The 20,164-nt window shown below is 35.3% G+C and overlaps 2 protein-coding genes across 3 annotated transcripts in view; one reads left to right on the forward strand and one right to left on the reverse strand.

Annotated features, from left to right (window-relative positions):
* The window catches only part of LOC117325455 (midnolin-A-like), a 28,217-nt gene extending 15,821 nt beyond the window's left edge, over positions 1 to 12,396 (forward strand). Inside the window, 7 exon segments of the mRNA XM_033881670.1 lie at positions 5,531 to 5,618; positions 5,851 to 5,907; positions 6,155 to 6,412; positions 6,658 to 6,778; positions 6,780 to 6,839; positions 7,211 to 7,372; positions 7,753 to 12,396. Of these exon segments, the coding sequence (XP_033737561.1) occupies positions 5,531 to 5,618; positions 5,851 to 5,907; positions 6,155 to 6,412; positions 6,658 to 6,778; positions 6,780 to 6,839; positions 7,211 to 7,372; positions 7,753 to 8,063 (1,057 nt within the window). The 3' untranslated portion in view covers positions 8,064 to 12,396.
* LOC117325454 (target of EGR1 protein 1-like) lies at positions 11,879 to 19,960 on the reverse strand. 2 transcript variants are annotated; one of them, XM_033881668.1, is made up of 7 exons: positions 19,809 to 19,960; positions 17,476 to 17,611; positions 16,690 to 16,730; positions 15,983 to 16,307; positions 15,147 to 15,409; positions 14,715 to 14,901; positions 11,879 to 14,055 (listed from the first exon to the last, which is right to left on the reverse strand). In XM_033881668.1, exons 2-7 carry the CDS (start codon positions 17,587 to 17,589, stop codon positions 13,501 to 13,503), a joined length of 1,485 nt encoding a protein of 494 aa, XP_033737559.1. In that variant the 5' UTR covers positions 17,590 to 17,611; positions 19,809 to 19,960; the 3' UTR covers positions 11,879 to 13,500. The 2 variants fall into 2 exon arrangements, with proteins under 2 accessions (XP_033737559.1, XP_033737560.1); XM_033881669.1 differs by lacking the exon at positions 19,809 to 19,960 and adding an exon at positions 19,330 to 19,348.
* Between the last annotated feature and the right edge of the window lie 204 nt (positions 19,961 to 20,164).

Consider the following 20,164-nt stretch of genomic DNA (forward strand, 5'->3'; position numbering starts at 1 on the left):
TGATTAGCTCCCGACACCTGGGGATTACCGAGCAGCATTATCAGCTATGCCATGTTTATCTTCAGATAGGAAAATTAAGTCGGTCAATTATAGAGAGGTATGGTCTTCAGTTTTGCTATTTTAAACAGTTGGCATCTCTCAAAATATGAATTGATAGAAATGCTATATTTCATGACATTTGGGTTAGAATTTAAAAAAAAATGTTTAAGCTAAGCTAAAATAATCACAGTTAAATCTTGAAGCATAGCACTTTCACCCTTGATTTTGAGGGGCTATAGCTACATGTAAATGCCTACATATTTGATTAATGGAGGTTGGCAACACAAAGATATCAAGTGAGGATTTCTGATCTTATGATCACTCCAGTTGTAGCAATGTTTGAGTACGGTTAATAGATTGTAGTAATGTAGATGTCCTGTGTGTGGCTTTCTCTGATCCATACACTATAAGACACCATCTGACCCTGTGGACTTGAAGGTGGATGCTTGCTGTAAGCCCTGCGGGAGGAAACCTCTCAAGTCAATTACATCTCAACAATGCAATAATGGTGGGCTATGACGTCAATGGTGGATAAAAACCATGTACAACAAAAAGTCGATCAATGCACATCACTGGTTGATTACGTAGCTACATTTGAATGTCCTCAGATTCCTCACTCTATGGATGGGTAGTGGCATAATTTCATCTTCTTAGCCTAATATCTTAATGGAAGTTAAGTTGTATGGCAGTAAACACGTTTGACATGGTTGCATGTGTCACACTTTCAGATTTGCCAGTACATCAACATTCATCAAGAGTACATACATACATACACAAGATTGTTTCCTGATTTTTGAAAATATTGTTTCCATTGAAATCAACCTATTTTTGTACACAATTGTTTAACTTTGTTCACTTACATAAAGAGTAGAATTTCCTTAGTATCTCATTGTAGAATTATTCACCATATCAATGACAAGTAAGAAATGAAGAAACTATCTGCAGTTAGAAGATCCTAGTATTGGGGCCGCGGTGGCCGAGTGGTTAAGGTGTCCCGACACTTTATCACTAGCCCTCCACCTCTGGGTTGCGAGTTCGAAACTTACGTGGGGCAGTTGCCAGGTACTGACCGTAGGCCGGTGGTTTTTCTCCGGGCACTTCGGCTTTCCTCCACCTCCAAAACCTGGCACGTCCTTAAATGACCCTGGCTGTTAATAGGACGTTAAACAAAATAAACCAAACCTAATCCTAGTATTGAGTATCAGTCTATTGGTTGCATTTTCCTTTCTAAGTTTCATTAAGCACGGAATATTCTATCTCAACAACCTAAGGTCTGAATTATCTTCTGTGAGAAAAAGACATGTAAGAATCAATTCATTTATAGGTTAGTGTATCTTTCAGTGTTAAAAACAAAAGCATGCAAACAAAAACCAAACGTCAAGAAAGAATCAAGTCTTTCTCTGGCATAATTTCCAAAATAAGGAGCAGTCTCAGTGTTGTTGTTATCGGGACAAATATATATATATCAGAGCTAGATTCTTGGCATTTCTATTCTATCAAAGATTATTTGACATTTAATGCCTATCCCGATACTGCTTACCTGCTACTTAATGGCTGGTTTCCACTACCATAGGTCAAATCAAAATGACATTTCAAACGATATTGACATTTACTGGTATAAGCGTTTGGTTACTGCAGCTTTGAAAAGGTCATTAGGTCAACAGGTGAGCAAGTCCTTAATGTTACGACATTAGTGACCAAGCAGCTGTTTTTCAAAGCTAATGATATAGTCTATTTTAAGTAACACTAGTCTCAAAGTGACTATATCACTAACGTAAAAACTAATATTTTAAAACAGAAAATCTTGTGTATAGTCCAAAACATCCCTTGTATTTTAAAGTACATTTACAATTAAGACATCCTTTATATTTGAAATACATTTGCAAATTATCCCTCAAATTACATTTACAAGACATCCCATATATATAGAATTCCTATTATATATACTCTTATCAATCATACTGAGTTATTATCCTTGCTGATTATACAGCCAGTCTTACGACACACCTTTGTTTCTATATATACAACTCATTCAGTTTAATTGGACCACTCTTATGAACCCAAACATGCCCCAAGGACCAGTGATGCTGATTTGTTTATCCTGAACTGGATCACCAGGTCTTTCACATCTGAATACTTGTGGTTTATGTAAGGGTTTTCATAACACAACCAATGAATGTTTAATAATATGTGATGTTTCGATGACTAGTACGGTATGTACACTGTCACCTTTATCAGACAAATGACCAGGGTAGCATGTGTACTTAAAGGTGTAATGGTGTACAAGTTGTCGACATCATGTCACATATAAACATTCATTAGTTGTGTTTACAAAAATCCTTGCAAACTATACTTTCCAACCCGAAGAAAATGTTTAGAAATATCTCAGACAGATATATCTGATGTCTCTCAACTGATAATGAAGTTGTGTTATGTCCGTGTCTCAACTGATAATGAAGTTGTGTTATGTCCGTGTCCGTTATACTTTGGACTGACTATGGTTCAGTGCAGAGTGTTTTAGTGCTAGTACTTTGGCCTGGTAACGGTTCAATGCTGTTGTTTATGTGGGTAAGAGATCAGTACTGATGTTAGTGGGTACAGGAGTCGCACCCTAGTTGTCACCTGACATGGTTTGGGTTAAGATAGTATGATGACATACTAGTGTGTCTGACTCAGTACCACCCCCACCTGGTGATGAGACTGGCTATTGTTCTCCAGGCCTCGTTACAGAGGCTGATTCACACTGCAGTAACAGATGTATCTGTCAAGGATTTATATCCACACATTCTAAACAGACTCCATCTAAATCATGAAAATATACCAAAACTGTATTATTTATTACAGCTGAAGCAAAAATACTTAATATATATATTTTTAATTCAAATATAGTCAAACAAAATATAAATAATTTAATGAACATTGAAAATATGTCACATAACACGCTTTGAAATCACGTTATTAGAAACAGATGCTAAATAATGCAAATCTTACTTCATAAACTTTAAAATGAACTTTAAAGAAAGACATTAACTGCTGCTAAGAGATAGAATATTTCCTGACATTTTGGCAAAGTTGTTGCTGTTTGACATTTCCAAAGACATTTAAGAAACAGGTGAGTCAATTCTAAGACTACAGTATATTGCCCTTTGATGAATTTGGAAGCATGCCACCACCATCATCATATACACAACATGATATGTCTTCTATAACGTCTTCTCTGTTGTGACGAGTGTCAAGGCTGAATATTTACCAGTAGCTATAAAATGTTCATATTTTAAAGGTTGAAGCTCTACCAGATAGAAAAAAATCTTTTCATGTCTGTATCCTATTACTTGGTTATTTTCAGCAAGTTAAACTAGCAATGTGCATATACAATTCAGATAATTACTTCTTAAAGGTCATGCTTTTTCTGGTTGGAAACTCCAGTGAAAATTCTGTGTATTATTAATATGTCTGAATCTAATGAGTTTTAATTCAGATTCCTCTTATCAACTGTGGTCATTTTACCAAAGCTGACGAAAAAACCAGAGATAACCGAATTTTGCTTCAGTTGTTTACATTGCTAACACAATGAAGGAAAGGCTATTTGTGGGTAATCCAGCTGTGTCGCGAGTTTGTATTGGACAACCCAGTTGTGTCGTGAGTTTGTATTAGACGACCCAGTTGTGTCGCGAGTTTGTATTGGACAACCCAGTTGTGTCGTGAGTTTGTATTGGACGACCCAGTTGTGTCGTGAGTTTGTATTGGACGACCCAGTTATGTCGTGAGTTTGTATTGGACGCCTCATGCAGTTATGTCGTGAGTTTGTATTGGACAACCCAGTTGTGTCGTGAGTTTAGTATTAGATGACCCAGTTGTGTCGTGAGTTTGTATTGGACGCCCCAGCTGTATCATGAGTTTGTATTGGATGACCCAGCTGGTGGACGATGGAAATGTTAATGTCTTGTGTGTAGGGGTCAGCCAGTAGGGGTATCAACTGCGATGTGGGAAACTTATACTATCTTGAATCATTTTCGGCCCAAGTATTACACCCAATCCTTGCTGTAGCTGACGATGCTACATTGAAATCAGTCCATAGTAAACATAGATAACACACATTATTTCTATCACTAAATGTTACCGATGAGATCTTTACATGTCAGTCTAGAGCAGTTGCTTCAGTGGGCATATGCTAGAGTAACAGAGTGCGTCATTCTACGTCAGAGTGATGTCAACAGGAGGTAGACTCAAGTACTACAAAACCCACATCACCAATATTGATCTAACCACAGACAAATGCTGAAGATCCTAAACACCTCATACAATTGTTATCAATAAACCACTAGGTCTTAATTTGGACGACCCAGCTGTGTCGTTGTTTATATTTCTTAGTTAAATTAAGTTTTTCATAAAATTTCATTTGATCGTTTGTGTGATAAGCAATTTAATATCATGGAATGAGGATTTGCTATTTTGGAGGGACGATCATTTCCACCCTCCACCCAATATTTGTAAGACAATATAAAGCAGTATAAAGCTATAAGAAATTTCAGGGAGAGGGGGGTACTTATTCAATATTGCTGCTTACCCAGGTATGTAGTAACAGTATTAACTGGGGGAGGGGGAGGGGGAGGGGGAGGGGGTAGCAAATGCAAATCTGTATACTGATGTGTTATAATCGCAAATATAAAGGGTGAACCAAGATTTTATGCCCTAGCTGGGCTTTATTGCAAACCTCAGAAAACTGTTGTGTTTTTCTTAGATAAATTGACTTTTGTTACTCTAACCCAGATGTCCATGATTGATTACTCATCCTGGAATGCAGGTGTTCTTATAGTCATAAACAAAAACATGAAGTTTACGATACAGATTGATTGGTTTTTTCTATACCGGACGCTTTCCTGTAATAAAATATCACCTAAGGCGAATACTATATTGGAGTTATTATCCCATTACAATACTGAACTGGATATACAATACAACAACAGTATTATATTTTATATGAATGTTTTGCCGGAGTCCATGTATTTTGGACTAGGTAAATAACTTGCTAGAATATGTATTTCTGCCTTGGTAAATGTTTTCTAGAGTACATGTACATGTATTTCAGCCTAGGTAAATATTTTGCCGGAGTATATGTATTTCAGACTAGGTTAATGTTTAACTGGAGTACATGTATTTCGGACTGGGTAAATGTTTTGCCGGAGTACATGTATTTCAGCCTAGGTAAATGTTTTGCCGGAGTACGTGTATTTTGGCAGAAGTAAATGTTTAACTGGAGTACCTACAAGTGTACATGTATTTTGGACTAGGTAAATTGTTATAAATGACAGACAGGCAAACATCATATTGCCCACCTGTCTCCATGGTTATGATTATGTCATCATCATGTGATAGAAATCATTATTAGTCAATATATCTCACTTCTTGCTGTATGAAATATGGCATTGGGAATTATAGCCATAATTCATTTTTTTTTCTTTGATGATGATGTAACATTTCTGTTTTGTAGGCTGTTAAAGTTTGGGACTTTGAAGGACAACAGTATAACAGACTGTAGCCAAGTAACACTGCTACCTACCCTGGAAAGTGGATTCTCTGTAAGTCCATCTATACCTGTTTTAATATGAACATTTTCTAATGTTGTCTAAGATTAAACAATTTACATGCTAACTTTTTAAGAACCTTAAATACACATTTGTATAAGTGAGATGCGTCAACCACTGAAAAAGGTTTTAATTAGTAATGGCAAGACAAAAATTATTGTTGACACATTTTTTGTTTATGGTGAGTGTAAGGGAGATAATCTATGTTTTTTTTTTTCCATTTTAGTACCCACGTGAGGATTCAAGTGTTGTTCAGGCACTGGAAAGTTTATCAGATTCTCAGGTAAGTTTTAATTTTAAAGATAAAGGTGTTCATCATATAATTACTTATTTATTAACTTAATGTATTTCTATCATAAAATAAAAGCCTAGATGAAAAAAATCCAACTTTGTACAAAATCTAAACTTAAATTTTTTTTCACATTTACTGATGTATATATCATTTTTTTTTTTTTTTTTGTTTGTTATTTCTGTCACATGTTTCTCCAAACATAATCATAGTGAAAAATGTTTTTCTAATTATGCTACAGGTGAATGATTTCCTGTCTGGTCGCGCCCCGCTGGTGCTTGCGATGCGGGTTGGAGACCACATGATGTTTATACAGCTGCAGTTATCAACCTCCCAATGCAGTGGCCGTCGGGCTCGCCCCACCCCAGTGGTGGTACCATCCCCTGGACAGGTCTCCGACCACCAGGAGATTCCCTCCCCAACTGTTCCTCACAGTAGTCACACCCTGTCTCGGAACATGAGCCAGTTTTCAAACTTCCCAGCTTCTGCTCCACAACAGGTGTGTATCTCATTTAGTTACCCACTTATAAACTATTCTTTCAAAACCTCTATCAGAAACCTAAATGGTATATCATAAAAAAATGATTTGAAAAAAAAAAAAAAAAATTCTTTTAAAATCTTTGTTAGTAAAATAAGTTTTCTTGTATTAAAGAAGGATAACTGTCAAGTTGATAATTGTACCTATGCTGTAGTAAAGCAATATAATCATGATCGAATATTCATGTGAATCACTTATACCTTCAGCATACCACCAAACCTGGAGCTTCTGAAGTTCTGTCCTCGAGAACCAGCCCTGTAGGACCGTTCTTCTCTTCACCCCCTCAACCTAGCTCCACATCCCCTCTCTCTCCAGCCCCAGCCCCTGGGAGCCATCATTGAGAGCATGCACCATCTCGGTGGTGGAGTCTATTCTGGGAAATTCTCTGGTAAGTAGGCTACAATATATGTTTCATATGGAATTACGACTGATCTAGTTAAGTTTTCTCCTGAGTAAAGTAGCTTAAAATCAAAATCTGGCCGGTAGTATAGTGGGGAACTTTAAACACAAGATTTTTTTGTGAACCACTTTTAACTTGCATTGTATTTTAAAATTGATGAATCTGCAAAAATAAAGAAAGGGGTTTATTTGTGGACAGGGGCTTATTTGTGGGATGGGCTTACTTGCAGATAGATATGGTAATCGAATAATTTCCATTACTATGAAATGATTAATGATTGTTTGTGTTCACCCCTGACATTCAAATGTGAATTAATAATTTCCATGCTAAAATTTTCAATGTGTAATATGTTTTTATAGGTACTCTGGACCCGACCCTGCAGGATCAGGGAGGACGTCCAAGAAGAGACATTAGTACCATCATCCACATCCTCAACGATCTGCTTGGAGCCACCCCACAGTATCGTCAGGGATTGATGGCCCAGAACCCCCAAACATCCCGTCTCCATACCCATAGTAAAGGTAAGTCACATGATCTGCTTTACACTGATCAGTAATGTTGAATTGTTTAACAAGACCCCTGTATGAAGCATTGTCTCTAATTGTATTTTTGCTTTCTTTAATTCAATTTCTTTTAATATGAAAAAATTTCTTTTGACAATTTTCACCTGAAATATCTTAATTCAAAGGTACAGTGTACTATAAAAAACATGAAAGAGTGATTTATTTGGCTTTATGTGCAATACTGTAGGGACATATTGCATGTATTCTGTAATTGATGAACAAATAACATGATACAAATTCAGAGATGACTTGATTAGGTTGTGTATGGTTTATTGTCCTAACAACAGCCATAAGCATCTAAGATCATCTTTGATCATATTGAATGTTGTACTTTTTAGGAAGCCATAGACAAGATCTACGCAACAGCGAGAAGCCAGATGACTCAAAGCTGAGAGAGAAAGTTCAACAATTAAAAAGAATGATGGAGGAGCGCAAATTCCGTCGCAGAGAGCGACGGGATGTACGAGCACCATACCATTGGCATAATCGCAATTTCAGCTGTGGTCAAAGTCATGTATGTATCCATGATAATAACAAAATTCAAGATCCAGGTCATAATGACCAAGAGGTCACAGAGGATGGAGTCTCTGTTAACTCTGGTTACCAAGGTAATGGCAGCAGTATTGAGCAAGACACACTAGCTGTATGAAGAGGATCATAGAATTTGGCCTAAGGTCGGTTTTCCCCATAAAACTGACATACTTATTTGTCAGTTTGGTTGAGTGCCATGTTCAGTTGGTGCTTGGTAACTTTTTTACACCAATTTGTGCCATAGAAGTCTAGCTGAAGCTGTTTTATCACAGAAGAAACGGATACTCGTGACCACAATGGAGGTTGTTCACAGTGTGGAGCTTTCCCAAGAGTCGAAGCTTCACCTCAGCATTGCGCACATCCCTAGCTTGCCCCGCACCAATGGGGCATAGGGTTCTCCAGGACACGAAGCTCAGCGGGCTTGGTGGGTTTTGTTGATTGTTGGCTCCAGCCTTGTACAGGCGACATGGAGTAGACTTATTTGTATGGGTTCGGGATATGTTAGGAGTCGCTACTGTGACCCACTACCTACATCAATGACAGATTGGATACTGCAGCATTGTGCCAGTATAGGAATACAACATTGACATCTGCAGCTCTCAGTGCAGCAACATTCATGGACTGTAAGCTATAATTGTAAGGCAGAATCTCACAAATCTTGAAACAGAGCATTTTCTAAATAATTTCTGAAACAATTACCGGTATTCAGCATAAAAATTTACTTTTACCACCTGTGCTTAATTCATGCATGCAATAGTACATTCTATTTATTGAACAAAAATAAAGCCTCTCCTGATTGAGATCAAATTTATATTCATTTTAATAAATAATGCTGTTCTGTAACAAATTATTTGTTTCATAAATTTGTTAAATGTTTGGGATATACAAGTTTTTTACATATGATCTACGACAGTAGAGCAAGTTTATACTGACATTTTCTAAAAAAGAATTTATATTTGATAATGTGATTTTGTTCAGATATTGTGAAGATTTGATTGATGGGGTTTCATGATAGATCTGTATCTTAATGAATGGTGCGAGGATCGCATCATCCTCGCATCATCCTCGCATCTTGTAGTTATGCTAGTCATGAACTAGAGTTTGTAAAGTTACCAGTAACAAGAAGTTTTTGTACCTTTAAAAAATATCTGCCTCGGCACATTGCAGTACAATGTGTGTGAGCAACATAACGGGACAGTACTGGTATGTGGTACACTAACGTACCAGTCAACATACACAGGAAAACTGGTGGATGGATCTGTAAATACATATTCTTGTAACAAATTAACTTATACTCTACGATATGGAGTTGTATTAAATACATACACTAATTGAAGTTGTATATAGTGTATACCTATAACATTTTTCATTACTCTTTTTAACTCCAAATGCTTAAACCCTTCCATACATGTTGATAATTGTTTTTACCCAATATGCAAAGTCTGAGAGCAAGATTTGAACGTTTTGCCCAGTTATCTCCCCTTCCCGTTGATTGTTTAAGTGTTGGAACACTTGCACAAACACAAAATATGAACCTGTTTGTATTTTTATTGATCATGTACATTTTGCCATTTTTATCACCTTTATACTATCATAATGGTCTGTGCACAAGATGTATCCTGTATACAGAGTTTCCTATTATGGGTAGATTTTATTTTTTTCTCCTTAAAAAATCAATCAACTGTATATTCATAATATCTTCGGCAATAATATTGTTTTATAGATGTGATAATGGACTCTTACGGGGTCTAAATACCTGTGGTAAATGTTTACATCCATGACTTTCTCTACTTTTTTGTGTACCATCTGAATATTGTTTTCCTTGCCTTTAGTCCATGCATGTGTATTGCCCTAGTTAATGTCCAAACAAAAACAGAGAAAAAATATGTAAATGGCATGCAGATAGTTTTATGTAAGTAATGTGTAAACTTATTTTTTATGGATAAATATGGCAACAATCGAAATAATCAGGTTTTACAATTAAATATATTATTAAATTCCCTGTTTGTATGTTAATATGTCCTGTTTTATGACCTATGGTCTATATACCTGGTATGTGGTCCAGATTTTGAATGACAAGAATATATTTATATCGGTTTATTTTACAGACAAGTCTACTTAAAATTAGTTTGATGTATTTTATGCCAGGAATATTGGATCAGATTTTCATGTTAAGATAAGAAAGTTGAGAAATCAATTTAACATGATGTCTGAATTTGTGAAATTTTTCATACCAGTATGCACATTTTAGCAAATAGTTTTGTCTGAGTGAAAGACATTTGCACAAAATTGTTTTGATCATATGAATTGTTATGCTTCATTGTTATGTTTCATTCCTGTTAATCTGTCAACAAATGATTTATTACAAAACAGAATATAAAGAACTTTAAATGAAAATTAAAAAAAAAAAAAAAAAAAAAAAATTAAAATTGTAAAAAAAAAGTCATTTTTATGTTTGAAATGTTGAAGATCGCATTACCTCCAGGCATAACAAGGTAAAAACAGAGTTATCCTTACCTTGTAGAGCAGGGTAATATTGACTTATCAATTAAACAACATTACAAGGTAAAAACAGAGTTATCCTTACCTTGTAGAGCAGGGTTATATTGACTTATCAATTAAATAACAATCACCTGTTGGTTGTTGCCAGATTTGTTATTTTTTTTTTTTATACAAGGCCAGTAACTGTGTGTGTCTACCTGTCTGTGAACCATAAACTTGAATATATTTAGTGTTGTCGATACCTTTTTATGTAAATATTTAAGACATGTTTGACTTGGAATTTATTCAGATGAGTCATCCTCTGAAATGTCAGAAAAAATATGCGCACATTAACATGTATTAAGCTACCTTGCCATTATCATATCAAAGTGTTGGAAATGTTTCCCTATGTGTCAATATCATATTTACGTATACCCTTATGATAGTGCTATCTCCTTTTATCACATGTGAGCTGTAGTATTGTAACTTAATGGTGGCTCAATTAATGTAGATACATTGTATTTTTTATGAAGTATATCTCCATCAAGGTAAATGGACTTGCTACTGATTTTGTTAGCAACATTATCATATCTTTAACTAAATAATTATTGATCTTCGTTCAAATAAACCAGGACACAGAAGACTTAAAAATTTTTGTCAATAAAATTATCACTAATCTCTTCAAGTATTAAATGTACTATCATTATATTATATAATATTTCTTTTCAAAGACCCTGATGAAAATGTAAAGTACATTTGCATTAAGAAGTCATTAATAATGTAGTACAGTAATACAGTTTTGCTTCTTCACAATTATGTTTCTTAAAGTTATCTCAAAATCCATAACTGTGTCTTTCTCTTCTGTCACTTAAAATGAAATCATAGTTATGAAATGAAATCTTTTTTGAAAAAGTCTAGATCAAAAAATGTCATTTAAAATTAATAAAATATCTTATCCTCCAACAACAAATATGAAATAGTTTATTTGTATGGGGACAATAATGTTACACATCGTAGTACTCCTTCAATGGTTTACACAGGACCTTGACATTTCCTAATCTGTGCCAATAAATTTGTAAATTAAGATTGTGTCTCATAACCAGTGTTATCAAAGTTTGGGAGAGTCTGTGCAGTTTTATATAAACATGACACATGGTACACATGTGTTATATATACCAGCAGCACAAACAATTAGGAGATTATGTTTGTTATACAAACTGTATTTAAATAATTGTAGTTAAGTTTTGGTGATGTAGATAGCAGGAGTATTTATTTCTTATATTTTTATTTTTTCAACGAGAGAATTAATTACTCACACAGAATATATTTGTTTTCATATCAACAAAATAAATGATATATAAACTTTTTTTGTGTAAAATCTATAATATTTTGCTGGATTTTTGACTTTTATATCTATTTGTGCTGTAAATCACCCATTTCCCCCATTTTTTGTTGTTGTAGTTACAATGGCGACAATCCATTTTTTATCAGAAGTTCATCTCATGTTTTTACATTTTGTCATGATAATTTCGCCTTTTCCTTGATATTTCATATATACTTATTCAGACATCTTTTTTTTTCTTGTCTGAATATGAAAAAAAGCATTTTATTTCTTTGGCTGTTTTAAAGTAAACCTCATATTTAAGACCAATATACTTGAGATGTATTTGGCAGTCACAAGTATTTCAGTTGGCAATTAACTAATGTGGAACAGACCATAAAAAAGGAGCAAAGAAGTACCCCCTCCCCCTCCCTCATCCCTGATCACATACACCTTGCCACTTAAGAGTGAGTAGCTTGCAAACAGGTTGCAGTCTTTCATAGATTTTCTTGTAACATTTACTGTACATGTATGCTTTCCCCCCCCAAAGTACGCCCTACATGGGTTTACATTTTCAATTTTAATCATTGATAAAAACATAATGTACCTATTTCTTTTTAAAATGTTAAAGAAATAGATAAAAAAAAAACAAAAAAAACATAGCGAATGCAAAATTTTACAAAACTGCCATCATACAAAAAAACATAGCGAATGCAAAATTTTACAAAACTGCCATCATACATTGCCTGGGAAATATTGTAGAAGTATGCACATGTACAATGTCATAGCAACATTTTTCCAGGTAAGGTAATATCAAAGCTATGTGTTCCCAAGACCGAGTCATTGAAAAAGAAAATGTAATTGCCCAAAAGATTTTTCAGTAATATTCAGTGCATACACAGGTTGAATCCACAAATTGGATGATAGCTTCCATTATTTTTCCAGTTTACATACTAAATTTTTTCTACGTGTTGGTGTTAATCTCTTCGTATGTTGCCCTTATTACTAAAATCTCAAATGTGTTTCAAAGTTTCTCTCTATTAAGAATAAATTGCTGTATCTTAGAAATTTCGTCCATGACTACAGATATATATAGAAAATGCTAATATCTTGTTTTAGTTTGTTTTATTGTTTTAGATTGTTCACATTTGACAAACAGACATCAGTTAATAAAAATGTTCAAAACATTAATAGATTTTGTCTTGTTAAATCTTGAATATTCAACATAGTTAAAGTTACACATAATGAGCAGACCCCTACACTAAGGCTTCAACACAACATAGTAAAAGTTACACATAGTGAGTCCCCTACACTAAGGTTTCAACACGTGCAAGATTTGGCTACCCTATGTGTGCGAATACTTAGTCAAAGGGATATAACTCTACACAGAATAGGATATTATCAGCAAGAAGAGGTCGAAGTACTTAGCATGTGCAACTATACCATATTACTTAGTTTGCCAGCATCTGCTATTATTATTTTGCTTTAAAATTTAAACTAAGAACTATTTCCATAAAATATCAATCCTAAGGATTTTTAAAAACTAAGCAACACTTACAAATGCCAAAGACAAACTGACATACCTTTGACCCAACAGACAGATGGATGATTTCCAATCCATCAGTTCCACCCATCTCTGTTCTACCATCAACCTGCGTTATAGAGCTACAGATCTAAAACTAATGAGTTACTCAAAATACAAATCACTACTATCAGATTCAATAACAATGGCATTTAAGATTACTTCAAAAATTCAAGATGAAATATGACGAATTTTTGATAACTTTTCTCTATGGTCTTTGGATGTTTTAGCAAAGCCACTTTTGACAACAGATAAAGCTATGTCTTTTCCTGTTAAATACACAAGGTTTCTGATTTGCTCTAAACCCACATTTTCAATATTCAAACTGCCTCTGTAAGTACCGTACTCTGACACATAGCTTGCCATGATGTAGCCAGTCATGAATGCATCAAATCCTGCCCTGTGTTTACCGGACACTACTGGCCCTTTAGTGGTTCCCACAACGCCAGAAAGAATTGCTGCACCAGTGTTCGAGGTTTTTGAAGTGTCATTTTCACACGTTTCAGATGCATCCTTGGCAACAAGTGACATTTCAGCTATATTGGATTCCATTTCTTGCTCTTCTGGCTCCATAAAACCTCCATTCTCTCCATCTGTTTTCTGGTTATCTCTGCGACGCTTTCGTTTACGACTTTTCTTGGACTGAGCAAGGAAGTCAATATCTAGAATGAGGTCGACATCATGTGATTTGACACAAGCGTTACCACGACTACACCATCCATGGCCCTAAAAATACAGTAAATCAAATTAAAGTTTTGTTTAGCAATGATGATGTGGACACAATTGACAATGGATACAAGAGTGACATGAGATACAATGACAGACCTACCGTAAATATATTGCCAACAATATTGCCGAGTCATCTCATCAATATCGCATTCAAAGTGTGTCAATTTATCAGTCACTTCACTACATATAAAAGCAAAGTGAACAGATGCTCAGATAAATATACCCCTCTCATTAATATCGCATTCAAAGTGTGTCAATTTATCAGTCACTTCACTACATATAAAAGCAAAGTGAACAGATGCTCAAATAAATATACCCCTCTCATCTTCATGAGATGGTCTTGTATGCCAGCTTTTTATTTTTAAGTGTGACCTTTGACATTTCACCCTGACCTGGAACTACCAAAATCTAATCAAGCGTAGATTTTCATGCTGTGATGTTATGGTGTTCAGGAGATGTCCTATACAAAAACTTATCACGGATGGACGAACACTTGTACACACTGAAGCAAAGGCACACAAAAATGATTTTATACTGGCATCCCCCCCCCCCCTCTTACTAAGTAAGGGTTACAAATACAAATAGAAATAAGCACCTTGGAATATTTGTTCTTTAAGTTACAATATGCAATCTACAAGTTAACAAGCACTACTTACAGCATAGCTCTCACAAACAGATGACTTTAGTCGTTCTTGAGTGTCCTTATCGATAGTGGAGGGGATGGCTGCCCCTGGACGTACACAGTTACAGCGAGTGATATGGGAAAACCCTGCAGGATATGTCGGAAAATCTGTCCATGCATGTTTTTTACCCGACAATGAAAACTCCTTATTGGTTCTCAAACTGTAAACATAAGGTTCTCAAACTGTAATCAATCATTCTTAAAATCAATGTACATCAGTTAAAATAATCAGGTTAAGTTGTTTTCTTTTAAAACTAAGAATATGTAAGTTGAAGGTAAGGTCATGTTTTTAAGCCAAAACGACACCATGTTATCTTTGGAAAAGTAAAATTGCACCATGCTTATTTCTTATATTGGCTAAAAGAAAACATATTTGAATCTACACTAAGAACAACAGAATTCATACCATTTCCTGAAGACATATTCCAGGTAGGAGGCAGGCATCTTGTGTTGGTAGTCTGTTATGTATTTCGTATCAAAGATACCCGCGGGAAACATTTCTGTGAGATCGGCCAGGAAAGAGGCCATGTTCGGTGGCGTGCTGGCATACAGATTTTCATACAGAAACACCAAGTCCATCAGAGCATTGTGAAAGACGATAGGACATGAAGCACCAAGGACCTCCATAAAAAGCTGACGTAAAGACATTTTGTCTGTCTTACTTTCATCCTAAAGTCATAATACAGGTACATTATGTAAAAACAATAACTTTTGAAGTTGTATCTACAGTACTAACAACAATCTTCTATAAAAGGTTTCTTAATCCATAATCTCCCTGATAAACACAAGGTTGATCTTTTGTTAATTTCTGTTTCATTCTATATCATTATACGTTTGTTTTGTGTGGCTGTGTTAGAGCCCTTATTCCTTCTCTACCCCCAATCAACCTCGAGTTGAGAGAATGTATCAAGTACTCATTCGATTAACATATTGGGTCACTAGTCTGATCTATTGACAGATAAGGTATTTATATACAGCCACTTACAAAGTTAAAATGTAAGTCGGACTCAACATTTCTGATCATTCCCTATTACATAAAGTACATCTTGTATGTAGATGCCAAATGTTAGACGAGATTCTGAGTCATGTTAAACAAGAAACATACATTATCATTCTCACTGTTTAAGGTTTGGTTGTGAAGGTGATATAATAGCAATGTAAAATTAACCTTAACATTCCCACAAAGGTAAGGTATCAACTGTTAGCTGTAGGTACATGATTTTTTTTAAAGCAGAAACTTACCTTATCATTCCCCCTACAGTAAGGCACCCCTTTGGCATATTGTCGGTTGAAGTCAAACCCATGCTCTATGAGAAACTTCAATGACGCAGGCTCCACGGTGTATTCTTCCTCACATAGTGTTGTGATGTTGTATGTCTGTACCAAAAATTTCCATTGACACCCTCCAGATCCTTCCATTCCTTGTGGGACCTCCTGACTAGAATCTGTGGACTGGTCTTTTAATGAGTTTGTCACATTGGTGAGTTTGAAGCACGAGATACCAATGGAGAGTATGGAACGTGACTTTGCACTGTTGGCTATGCCTTTATAGCGGTCCTCTATAGATCTAAAACATACATCATTATTATAATACAAGCATCCTGAGAGTATTGCTAAAGCAATACATGTCCCCTCCACCTCCCCCCCCCCAACCGGCCCCCACTAAAAATCTGAAAATAGTAAGTGACCTAAAGCTACTCATACTTAAGTTACACACAAACTTTCATCAACTTACATTGAAGCATGGCTGAGAAAGGAACAGAAAACTGAGTGGATGGACGAATGTTGAGGAAAACATATATTCCCCGATTTCAACGGAAGGGGACTGCAAACAGCCTTTATAGTTAAATAGGTATATATCATTCCGTTATAAATGTTCTGATGCCTATATATCTAAATACATGTATAGATGCTAAGGGACATAATAACAAGTACATTAGATGACTTACTTGGCAACTAGGGATTTCCGGTTTCCTAACCCACTGAGTTCCTGAAAGCAAGAGAAATTATATAGTCTACCATCAGTTAGTTAAATAAATCATGGCTTAACAGGAGAGTTAAGAAGAAAACTGTACTTGTTATTTAAAAGTGAATGAAGACATGAAGGATAAATATTTTTAGTAATAATAAAATAAGGTATTTCATTCTCACAGCTGTGGCTAATACGGTTGTGGTACACGAGTGGAAACACGAGTGGAGACATGGGGTGAGCAATTCTGACTTGTAGTGGGTATTTGGAGAGCGGGCTTGAGTGAGTTTCAGACTATCAGTATTGGTACTGAAATAGACTTAATTGAGAGGAATATTTTGAACAAAAGGGAAACTGTAGTAGGGACATGGAGAATAAACTTTAATTTTGTTAAAGCTTTGGACTGAAAACCAGAGAGCTGAATCGTGGAGATGGTACTTTGAAATGTAGAGAAGTAGTAATCTCTTGGAGTGACAATGTTTACTTTTAGACCATGCCTAGAAGTTGAGATTTGATATAATGTACCTGGAATAAGATTTGAAGTTCTTATTAGGCCAGAGGCCTTATGATATACAGTATGTATATAGGGACATAGTTAAGATTTGACTACTGAGCTGCATCTAGATCTTGAGATGAGATTGAATTGAAATTGATATTTTGAGATGTCTTGGAGTGGTGAAAATGGGGTAAAGATTTCAGATGACAACTTCATGGAAAAGAGAACTTGATGAGAGAATGGAGTTAAACAGAATTAGGAAATCCTTACTGTGTCCATGGCAATGAATGTTGAAGTTTTTATTGACAGCAACAATGACGGCCATATTTCTTTAAAATTTTCTTTGTGAACATCCACCACCGGAACAGTCTCAAACATGGCCATCTTCAAAATCTGCAGATTTATTCTATAACAGAAAATATATAAGGTTCATGTACAACATTATTTATTAGACACATTCAGCAGGATATGTACCTTATATCTCGGTCATTTTAGTTGTATAATAATTATTCACAAACATGCATATCCCTTACCGGCCCCCACTGAAAATAGTAACAGTAACCTTGACTTTGATCCAAAATCCCTGAATCTTGTAACTTGTCAAAGATATTATGGTCCTTTATCATTGTGTGAAGTTTGAGAAAAATCCCTAAAGAAATGAAGCTGCTTAAGTGCTTAAAACCTTTGGTGTCACATACATAGATATGTACGAGTGTACATACATACAAGACAGACAGAGAGGAAACCTATAGTCCCCACTGGGATACACTGGTAAGGGACCAATTAATAAAACATCAGACAAATATTCTGTGGGGAGAGCAAGTTTGAACTAAATGTTGTCAAACCCTTGCTAGTCGGTCTATACGTTTATAAAGATCAGCTAGAACTACCGGTAAGTAAGGGTGCACCAAATGAGAGACCAGGGAGAAATAAGTGTCCAGGGAGGTATTTTGCATGCCCAACCAGGCGTTTTTTAATGAAGACTTTTTGATACTTTTTCTGTAACATACATATGATACCATTATCTAACACCATGCAGAATTTCAGTTTGATCAGATGATTTGCAATGCAGTATCCACTGGAGTGTACAGGATGGTTTTATTCTTGCCCAGGAATTTGATAATAGGGATTTTTGCTATCAGTATCATATTATTTTTTGCAACATGTAGGTGACAACATTATCTTATGCCATGAAAAAATCACTTTGATCAGATGGTTGCATATTAACGAATTTGTTAATTAAGTCTTATGAAGTTAACTATGTAATACAGACACGGCCAACAATGGAAGCGAAGTATTTCGTAATGAAATTATAGTTCTGACGAAGCATCCAGTTCAAAGGAAGTATAAAACGGTACTATATACTAAGATTATTTAATTAACACCTGTATGTCCATTTCCTAGTACTATATGTGTACATGTGAAACCTGAAATGAAATACAAAGAAAAACTTCTTTATCATCAATTACAGAGCGCTGGATATAGGAACGTAGCTAAGTGTTATTTTGAGTGTCCTGTGGAGCCCGTGCTAGCTTCAATCAGCATGGACACTCATTAGGTATCTAGGCTGCTATCTACCACCTGAGTGTCCAGGGCTTGTAAGGCTTATCTCGCTGGCCAATCATGATCACTAGATAGCATGAAATCAGAGACTATATATATATATTGATATTTGGTACTCCAGTGAAATTGACAACTATATAAAAAAAATATATATTATATGTATTTAATATATTGTTAATTAAACTCCTACATATCTAATATTCGTCAGAGTATTCTGCAGTATGAGTGTTTGAAACCTAAATTAAAATACTGATAAAAACCACAGGTACTTGGGGTAAGAAATTACATTTGTATATATATACTATATAGCCTCGTATCACTATATACTCTATTTATTTTATATAGTAATACGAGGCTATATAGTATATATATACAAATGTAATTTCTTACCCCAAGTACCTGTGATAAAAACTTATTTTTTCATCAGTTACCAATATCAGAGACTTGTATATCCTTGTGATATACAAGTCTCTGCCAATATATAGTAATGCTAAAAAGCGTGAAATGACGATAATTAATTTAAGTAATGGGAGACTTAATACTATTTTTTCTATATATTACATTCATTTTGGATGCTCTGGTCGCTCATTTCCCCTGGTTATTCATTAGGAACACCGGTGAATGTACATGTACATGTATGATGTTAATCCGAAGGGTTCTGGTGTTAATATCGCCTTTCAAGCTGCCTCTACGTAGTAAGATCGTCAGAAAATTCGGACTAGTATGATGTAAGCTGAAGTGCACCTCCTATTTTGGATACTGTCCGTCAGCACATGGCTATTTTTATATACTAAGACAGTCACATGTACCTGTACTGTCAGTGAATATCAAAACGCGGTTTTTATGATAATTCTAAAACAACAACTTTGAAACCAACATGTTCATTAGTTTTTCCCCCGAAATGCGTAAATAGAATGTTTTTTCTCTCAACTGAGGTGATGTCAATGTTGACGTTCCATGTGCGTTCCGTGTCGACCGCAGCAGACCAAGGCACGTGTGCGGGGTTTCATGCGAGATGCCAATTTTATAGAAACACTTACCTCAGTCACTCCGATTGCACAGTCAAATGGGGCGTGTTCTGCTGTATTTAAACGTTAACTTATGACATGATCCATGTATTAGCCATGGAAGCAAGGTAATGCGCGCTTTTCTAAAGCTACATCTCGTGTTTACCTTCCTTCAAGTTAAAAACTCCCATAAGGGAGATAACTAGTTAGCTTTGTCGTAGTAAAATTAGACTGTTAAATCCGGATATTTTGTTTCACTCCGCTGCAAAGTCAACTGTACACTTTATTTATTTCATATTTTAAATTCATTTTTTGTTTAAGGTTATATAATATAGTTAGTCATTATTGCAGAACCCAGAGTAAATAAAAAGGAATCTGAAATATACTTG

This window comes from Pecten maximus, chromosome 4, assembly GCF_902652985.1.
Source record: "Pecten maximus chromosome 4, xPecMax1.1, whole genome shotgun sequence".
Taxonomy (NCBI): domain Eukaryota; kingdom Metazoa; phylum Mollusca; class Bivalvia; order Pectinida; family Pectinidae; genus Pecten; species Pecten maximus.

What these genes read in the sequence shown, in the direction of transcription:
- LOC117325454 (XM_033881668.1), bottom strand. Translation starts at nt 17,589, where the DNA reads ATGGCCATGTTTGAGACTGTTCCGGTGGTGGATGTTCACAAAGAAAAT. An exon ending in GAATATGTCTTCAGGAAATG is followed by an intron (nt 14,902 to 15,146) that starts GTATGAATTCTG and finishes TTATGTTTACAG; the next exon opens with TTTGAGAACCAATAAGGAGT. An exon ending in CTGTTTGTGAGAGCTATGCT is followed by an intron (nt 14,056 to 14,714) that starts GTAAGTAGTGCT and finishes CTGTATTTTTAG; the next exon opens with GGCCATGGATGGTGTAGTCG.